Source organism: Platalea leucorodia (genome assembly GCF_965183815.1).
Source record: "Platalea leucorodia genome assembly, chromosome: 2".
Lineage (NCBI taxonomy): Eukaryota > Metazoa > Chordata > Aves > Pelecaniformes > Threskiornithidae > Platalea > Platalea leucorodia.
The window spans coordinates 7,038,331-7,047,623 of record NC_138824.1 but is presented as its reverse complement, the minus strand read 5'-3'; the positions used below and the strand labels follow the sequence as shown (position 1 = coordinate 7,047,623).

Here is a 9,293-nt window from a genome sequence, read left to right as displayed (position 1 = left end):
TTGTACGCTAGCAAGACAACGCATACATAAGCAAACTTTTTATAACCCTGATGTTTGATAGTACGTTGGAATTAACAGTCCTCTGCACCTTGCAGAGCAGGACACCGACAGTACCACTTCATGTAATGCTTCTTTCATTCTAGAAGCGACTTCATATCCTAGAAACGTACAACTACAAAGAAAGGAACTTTCAAAAAAAAAAAAAATTCTTCATGCTCATATTCCTCCCTGGAGAGATCTGGCATGGCGTAATGAGGATACAACACATCCTGACGAGCATGAACAAAATGCAACCTGTTGCTATCTTATTAATAACACTTCCTGAGCAATCCTAGGAGTGGTGTACAGAAAGAGTTGACTTGCTCTTATTTTTTTGCTGGTAAATTTAGATTATTTAAGGGATCAGCGACACGTCAGTTAGGCAACACAAGCGTCCAGGTATCACAGCTGCCTCTACCACTGAATTCTGTAAGTGCCTTCTTTCTTGAAGTCCTTTTCAGTGAATAAGAAATTAAAAAATCCCTTAAATTTACATAATAATCTGCAGGGAGAAATTTAATTTGAAATACGAAGTGACATTTGACAGCACAAAACCAGAACAGCAACGGAGCGGAGACTATCAAAAGAGCTACTGCGCTCCTCCTCCGAGTTTCACCCCCACCCGTTTAATTTCATTCCCGAGGTTTCTTTTTGACACTAGCAATTAAAAAGCCACCTTATTTAGTCAATTTGGCAACCATTAGCATCCTGAGAGGTAGTGTATCTTCTATCCATGTGTTTGGCGAGTTCATCATCTTCTCCCAAAGGGCAGTTTCATCTGAAGTAGAATCCATCCAGTCTACTGTAGTTCCATAGCTTTTGCCTAGGAAAATGTCGATTTTAAGAGAAACGTTACTTAATATGCTGCAGGTTGAGAGCAGACAATCAAATTTGCCTGTCTAAAACGGTTTCACCTCCTCAGGTAGCTGACCTAGTGCTTTGAAGATCCAGTTCTACATTTTTACACTTGAACGATTCTGTCAAATACAACTAACAACAGTTTCACATGGAAACTTCATCTTTCTGCAGGCTTTTTTTTCCCTTGTTAACCCTGTCTTTTTGTCACAGCCCCAAGGAGAAAGATGTACGGGCGATTAACATCCGAGAGGGTTTAAGAATAAAACAGGACACTGCTTTTGTACTGAAATATGACCTTGGGCACTCTAAAATCCAAATTGAGATTTACTATCCTGATTTGTATTTTAGGTTATTCTGGTGAGCCATGCAAGAAGTTAATTTGGGAAAAGTAATTTTTTCTTGTATTTGCTTGAAAAGACTGCAAACGCACCCTCCCCTCAGACCAGAGAGAACAAAAGGGACAAATGTAACGATAGGGAAGACATACAGTTCTTCTATCTGCACATCTTTTATTGCCTTCTTGCTAAAAACTCGTTTGCATTTATAAGTTTTCCCATCCAATGTCTCCAAATCTTATCACGCCTTCCTGATCTATCCTTTTCTCTCTACCCAATACTGCCTTTACACCACATACCTAGTTTTTGCATGCATAAGTTTGTAAGACGTTATCAAGATTTTGGGTGCAGGAATAGCAATGTTCTTGTAGTTCAAACACTACCAGATACAATGTATGGCCAGACAAAGGTTTATTTCTAATATTTCTCCTTACTTGTCAGTCATCCTAACCCTCATAACACTGCTGCTATTTACATTTCAGGATCTGTACTGAAGAATAGGTAAGTTACTCAATGAAACTCTTCAGTAAATGAATAACTGAAAGGCTGTTCAGGGATCTTTTTTGCAAAAAGAGAAGAAATGGAAAGGAAGAGGGAAAAAAGGAAAAACTATTTTGTAAATTAAGGATTAATGCATTAATTGTCCAGTACCTGTTCCAAGGCCTATCCTGAGACCTCCCAGAAAGTGGTTGGCCAGTTTGTTGTGATCCCAGACTGTGAGTTCTATGCAGGCTTCCTTCAAGTCTTCTGGCCTAAAGCCATCGTAGACCATGGTGTGGTTGAATATTGGGTTTGTAGTTTTTGTCACCGTTCTTGTTTTCTGGCGACTTTTTCTGCTAGTATCTGGAAGAACGGTACTTCAGAAGGAAAAAGCATTGTCAGTTTGCACTTGCACAGCATCAAACATACTGCATAGGCAAACCCTGCTGATTAACGCTGTCCTTTGCATGTCAGAGTGTGACTGAAGATAGGATGCTTTAGCATCGTGAAGATGAAGTCAAAGGTCACATTCGCAGTCCCTTCCAAGAAGCACTGGCAGCACATACCCACCCTTGTGCTCCAGAGGGTGGAAGGGAAGGGGAGGTCAGGTGGGGAAGAGGCACAAGGGAGTTTATTTGCTGTATTATCACTAATGACGCTGAAAACTTTTTGTTGCTGACAGAAATTTCCTGACCATCTTGTTATTCTCGTCTCTTTACATTTTCAGTCTGTATGTGGAAAGGAAGGAGTAAGAAATACAGCTATGCTTCCCACTTCTGTCTCCTCCCACGATTTGCTAAGCTAAACCATACACTCGCACCAACACGCTTTGTTTTAATGCAAATAGAAGCAGGCGCAATTTTGACTAGCCCTTCCACCAAGTAACTGAGCAGACAAAATGAGAGCGTAGCGATTGCGCGGGAAGTTCTCCCAGTATGTTTTACTTGGTGGTATATACTCAGCACCTTGAAGCTGTAAGCCCTGCAGGACAATTTGCATTACAATAAAGGAGAATCAGAAAGTAATTAAATGTTTTTTCATTTGAATGTAGAAAAATGAACGTAAGATTAGAAAGCACAACAGTAGCATTATTAGGCCACTGTGTTTGATGACTTCAACCACAGTTCTTACCACTTAATAAAAGAGTTGAGCCTGTTGCCTCTCAGAAGAGGAAGGTCATGGCATTCCTTCACCCAGATGTGGACCTCACCAGTAGACAGAGTCTTCTTTCCTATAAAAATGAAAGAAAACATCAATGAAGCCTTGCAGACCTCTTTTAAAGATAATTTCTATGATGCAGCAGTTCCTGCCCATTTGCAGAGCTGCTATTCAGCCTAGATTCTCACTAGCTCACATCTGAATTCCGCATCCCTCTCCGTACTTTTGAAGCTGCAATCTTCATCTCACCAAACTACTGCAAGATCACATCACGTCTGTATTCCTACAACAGCTTTCCTTCTGTTACAACTAAACAAAACGTGCTACTGGTGTTCTCTTTCCAAGCCTGCTAGATAAAGAGATCAGCTTGTCTTCAGTCTATGCGATGTTAGCATTTATTGCCACTTGTGCTTTCAAATAAGCTCCTTTGTGCTCCTAATATATTTCATTCTTGTTGACTGATTCGCTGGATTAAGGACCTGACCTGGCTTCACTGTCAGATCGGCCAGTTATCAGTTGCCAGGCAAGATTAAACCAAAGAGATCATGCTGCTATAAATTGCTGCATTTTAAATACTTATTGCTATTTTCTACTCCTAATATTGCTTGAATTTAGTGTGTTGTCATTGTTTATTTAGCAAATCACAGCACCTGCCTGATGATTTATAATCTCTAAAATTATTAGTGAGAAAACAGAATTTTGTTACACACAGACTGCATTACACGTCTAAGCTTATAACAATGAGGTAACGTCTTCTGTAGTAACATTAAAAACAACAAAGATCCTAAAGTGACCTTTGGATTCTAAACTGAATTCATGACCAGGGTGACTTAATCTTCCAGAAAAAAAAAATTATACATTTATCTTAAAACAAGATGTCTGAATTGGGTAAAAAACATTAAACAGCTTTTTTTTTTTTAAAAAAAACAAAACAAAAAAAAAAAAAAAAAAGAGAACAAAACCCCCAAAGGCCTGACAAACCCAACCAAAGAAGCAGTGCATACCTCCAACGGGGTGCGGGACATACTGGAGGGCGAGTTTCATCTCCCCTCTGTTTTCTAGTTTCAAAGCCATTGTTGAAGTCTGAAATTCAAGAAAAAAACCCACAAATCTCAAACCTTGCAGTTCATGCACAGAGTTTACCACGCAAAGTTTTCCACTCAAACAAGCTTGACTTCTACCTGAAGCAATTTTTTTTGTATCCTTATCCATTAGCCTTCCCTCAGTTTACAGGACGCGACAGATTTTAGGGCATGTTTAACCACTTGACAGGGCCTCAGATATATAGCTCTTCCACTAAAGCAGAAAACAAGAACCAGGAAAGGCCTAAAGGCTCTGTGGGCGCATCTTTTCCACTGTTGTGCACTTAAAACTAGACCATATGCTCTTTCAATTAGGAAACTTACTCTTCATGCAACAGAAATTGCACTTTTAAAGTCATTTCTATAAGAACGTTTTGTCTCACTTAATACAATCTAAAAATCAGCCTTAACAAGAGTTATCTTCCAAAAAGGCACAAGAATGCCATTTCTTCATAGAGAGTCACAGACCATCAGTAGGTGGAACTGGCACCTGTTAACATTTGGTTACATTGATCTACCCAGAGCAATTTTAAAATCAGTCAAATTAAACTAGTGCTGAAGACTACCACGACATCCCTGTTTCATTCTACAAATTGTTAAACTTTGGATTGAGCTAATTTTGGAATGAGCTAATGAAGTAAATTCAAGGAAAAAAGGAAAAAAAGAAAAGAGAAAAACAAAAAAAGCAACCAGAACCTCTGGCAGTGGCTTAGCTATAAGTTTGGATTTTGGCTGAAACCCATTAACAAACAAGAGGCATACAGACATGGACGTCATCGTTACATCTGATATTCAAATGTTGCTGCACTTGCTCCATATTCTCAGAAGGTTTACTTCATATTCAGGGAACAAGTGCCTTCAGGTATCTGTTGCAGCAACACGATGTAAGTGAAAAACACCTTGAAATTCCTGTTCCTTAGACTATGAGAAAGTTTTTCCTACTATAACAACTAGCTACTTACTAGACTAATAGAAACCTCAGAACTGTATCTTCCATTTACCAGTAAAGAGGTATTTAGGATTATAACCCAACACAAAAACCACAGAACACGCAAAACCAGGCCTAAATAAATAATGACTTGGTTTTGCACTTACACAGCGGAAAATACAAAACAGCTAACCCACCCTTAGTAACCTACCCTTGGCTTGAGTGGAAACCAGTTGATCTGCTTGTTGGACTTATCGCTCCAGTCCCAAGTTCCTAAATCCAGCTCCACTTCACCAAGGAAGCTATTCCTCCCAAAGGTATCATTGTGCCAGACAGAGATATTAAGGCTTTGGTTCTTTAGGAGATCCTTCTCAATTTTATACTGCCCGGAGGAAGAAATGAGGAAAAAAAAAAATTAAAAAACAAGATGGATTTTTATCAATGCTGTGTCTGAAAGCGACAAGGTTAGAAAAACATAACTGCTCACTTCATTTCAGAACAAAACTCTCCGTGTTTTACTTTTTATTGCAAGCATCTTAATCTCATACTTAGCTTGTGTTTGTTTGCAAGAAGAATAAACAACCAGCGTTCTCAATGCTGTATCCAGAGTACACTGTAGAGTTAACCTATCAATGGAAGGACATAGGTGCTTCCACAGAGCAACCCTTCTCGTCTTAACACAGACGTCTCTTCTGAGAGCATCTAGACCTGTGCCTTGACGTTAAGGTGCCTCATACTTCATGCATGCAGTATTTCACGTCTAGTAATAGTTTGATAAATACCCGCAGTATTTCATTATAGACCGGATTAAAAGTTTTCTTTTTGACAGAGGTCTTCCGTTTGCCCAGCTTGTATTTCTCTGGAAGCAGGTAGGTCTTTACGTACCTAAAATTTAGACAGGCTGGTTAGAAGAGCAAAAAACCCACCCTTCCCAACTTACCCTTCCAAAATACACAAGTATTTGCTCATAAAGAAAAAGAAATCCACTTAACTAGCCTTTATGTTGTTAAGCTTCTTACGTTTAAGAAATGGAACAGCAGCGGTGAAGTATAACAGTAGTTTCGAAGGTGGGACATTAACCTCCTTCTACCGGGAAGAATCTGTTGAAATGTCTCCTCACCACAGACAAATACAGAAAATTTAACTATAGTATACCTAAATATCATATTTATAGGCTCTAGTCCTATTGAAAACCTATCAAAGCAGGATTTACCATCTGGAAAGTCAAATTTTAAGAAAAGTTTCATATTCTTAAAAGTTTGATCTTCCCATTTTAATGTATGCATCATTTTATAGTGGCAATTCTATATTCAGTTGAGTGGAAAACCACATAAAGCATGTTATACCTTCTTCATTTATTTATTTGGTTGTTTACACCAACAGGTTATAGCGATTAGAAAAAATCGGTTTTCATTTACATGTTAAAAGAAAAACTTCCATTAGGAAAAAAATTACTTTCTGTTTATACTTACGGGTCTGAACGCTGTCGCTTAACATCTGCCACCGCCAAGTCTTTACATTGGCAAATAAAAATGTGGAGCTCATTCAGCTGTTCTACATAATCAATAGCAAACTGAATGTTCCCCTTCACGTCAACATTGCCAAAATCTGCACTATAGATGCTCATTAGACTCCCGCTCACCTGTATCATAGAAGAAGAGAAAAATTTTCCAGGCATTGCATTTCACCAGGTACTTCAAGATTAGGGTAGAAGTTATACTCAGAATTCAGACAGTAAAGAAATCAACTGTGTCCCTTTCGATGTAATAACAGAATGTAATGGACACTCTGATACAAACTTCTTGGCCAGCAGATTACCAAAAGAAGGTTATTTGTAAATCGAAGGTGTTAGGCCAAGTTTTCTACAAAAAATGTGTGTGTGTTTATTGCATTGAGACAGAAGAAATAAAATTATAGGATGCTGTAGATCTGGAGATTGCCTGTGATCAGATCCTTGAAATATTATGTATATATCTCTTCAGCTGATCTTTCTTGCAGAAAGCAGAGCCTGAGAGTTTAGGACAACAGGCCTTCTGAAAATACCAACAAAAATATTAGTGATAAAGTCTGTGGCTGAATTAGATGCCTAAACAAAACATACTTGAAAAACCCTACACAGGTAGAAAAAGAAGGATATACAATTTTTTTTATATCTTAGTATCCTTCCCCCAAATTCTCCTTTTCCCAATAAAGTCCCCATAAATTAATGACTTTTGGTTAGCTAGTTCACTGACTTAATTACACACCCCACATCCCAATACTCTCTTTCTTTCACTTATTTCTCCCCCACCGCCTCTTCTCCTTTTCTAAATGTTTGTTCTATATAAATTGATGCCTACTTTCAGCTACAAATGTAAGCTTTTGGGGGAAAAGCCATCTCTTTGTTCAGTGTTTATAGAGTATGCTGCACAATGGAGACCTCAACAGGCTCCAATATGTTACTAGAAAACAAGAAAAGTAAAACCAATTCTATTTATTTTTTAAGGCAATTCCATGCAAGCGTTCACATAACAGAGAGGAAAGGAAGGAGACAAAGATGCCAAGGGAAGAAAGATAAGAGGAATAAGAAGGGAGCAGAAACAATACCGAAGAGATTAGCAAAAGCAAAGTGCCATTAAAACAAGGCTTTGGTTTACATACAGAGGATAAGGAGGCCATGCCAGAAGAGCCACTAAGATTGGTTAGAGAGCTGGGACTCTTCTTGATTCTGCCAAGGGAATAACTGCTTTCTGATGCTGTATCTGTCTCTCTGTCATCACTCTACAAAAACATCACAGAAAGAAAGTCTGTGTAGGTTCTTTATAGTCACGAGGAACATTAAAAAAACACAAACAGAATTTTAATGCAGATTGGGACTCAGTGAAAACCTGAATTTCAATCCCCTTGTAGTGCCAACACGAGTAATTAATATTTCTTAAAGTAGGTCATGCATTTAAAAAAAGTTGAAAGGGAATTTTTCTGATGGAAAGCCTACACTGCAGATTTTTTTAAAACTTGGTTGTATTACTGCTTTTTCTTTTAAATCTCATATAGCAACGAAAAAGTATGAAGTTAACTTTATTGGAACAATTAAACTCAACTTCTCTACTTCACTATCTCATGCATAAACTTATGCAAGTGATAATGCTCAGGTCTTTTACCAGTCCCTTTCTGTTATATAGCAGATACCATAAATTCTGTAGCCTCTGTCCTTCAGGCAATTAGCTGGAAGGTAACGTGCACAGTAGAACAGCACTGGATACGGCTGGCTTTTGCAAAAAGTGTTTCTTGCAAGAGGGCAAGCAGGGCCCTGCTTCTGCATCAGGGAACGGCAGTTTTGGTTTACTTGGTCATTATCAGGTTACATGCTTACAAAACCCCATTCTGTCTCCATGCTGTCACTGTACTAAAGTATCGATGCTTTACTTCCCACGTGTGCTTTGGCACCTTCCTATGTAAGCTGTTACAGAAACCATCATCTCCCGGTTGTATTCCACCCGTGAACAATTTACAAGGCTTCCCCCCTCCTTTATACGGTTTTGAAATGCTGTCATAGATCTACTAACAGATGCAAGATTAGTAAACAACAATTTCTACACACATTAAGAAAATTAATATTTCTAGAAATTAATATCTAGCATATAAGCATTTTGAATAAGTCTTTATAAAGATCCCTTGATTGTAGCTTCGCTGGCTGTATCTATACTGCTAAGAAAAGCAGGCCAGGATTGTTCCCCAGTTCAGGGGCCAAAGGTAAGGACTGACTAATGTCCATCCTGCCTAGGGCAAGGCTCCTTGACGGAAAAATTGTTTTGGAGAGAGCTATTTGGGACTGTCTAAAATAAATCCAGGGAGTAAAGTAAGTTAAGCAGTGCGAATGATCAGTCCCGTTACATGGACTCTTTGAAAGACAAGAAAATCCTAAGCCCTCTTGTAGAGGAAGGGTGCGTGGCTTGCCTAAGACCATTTTAGCTGCTGTCCACACAGTGGGTCAGCAGAAGAGATACAGGACTGAGCCCGGTTCTGGTTACTTGCAACCCTGTCCTTAATTTACTCAGCAAAGCCTACTCTCTGGATAAGAACAGTCAAAGCTCTTCTCACGGAGGTTTGTGGAATGACTAGAACTTCAAAGACAGGGAATTATTAAGCACTGGGGTGACTGCATGCCTCCAGAACACAGCACACGCGATTTTTTTTTTTTTTTTTTTTTTTAAGTTATTTCCAAACGTTAAATAAGGATATTGTTACTATTCACAAATAGAGAACCCTTCATTTTTTAGGCTGTTATCACTTTTAAGCAGAAGGAAAAGACACCGGTACTCTAAGAGACAGATTTTTGTGTTTCTCTTTTAATTAGAAAGTATGCTATTATCAAAATTCATTACTTTTTAAATAATTCCAGAACTGAACTAGCATATAGAAATGAGTGTTAAT

The 9,293-nt window shown here is 38.5% G+C and overlaps 1 protein-coding gene across 2 annotated transcripts in view; it reads right to left on the bottom strand.

Annotated features, from left to right (window-relative positions):
• Positions 1–716: 716 nt before the first annotated feature.
• The window catches only part of SYTL2 (synaptotagmin like 2), a gene marked incomplete at its 3' end in the record, with an annotated part of 41,943 nt that continues 33,366 nt past the window's right edge, over positions 717–9,293 (bottom strand). For both annotated transcript variants that reach the window (XM_082337881.1, XM_082337882.1), the window contains 8 exons: positions 7,521–7,640; positions 6,353–6,522; positions 5,663–5,765; positions 5,092–5,262; positions 3,875–3,953; positions 2,844–2,943; positions 1,884–2,089; positions 717–862 (listed from right to left, as the gene is read on the bottom strand). In XM_082337881.1, the coding sequence (XP_082194007.1) occupies positions 717–862; positions 1,884–2,089; positions 2,844–2,943; positions 3,875–3,953; positions 5,092–5,262; positions 5,663–5,765; positions 6,353–6,522; positions 7,521–7,640 (1,095 nt within the window). The remainder of the gene's footprint in view (positions 863–1,883; positions 2,090–2,843; positions 2,944–3,874; positions 3,954–5,091; positions 5,263–5,662; positions 5,766–6,352; positions 6,523–7,520; positions 7,641–9,293) is intronic.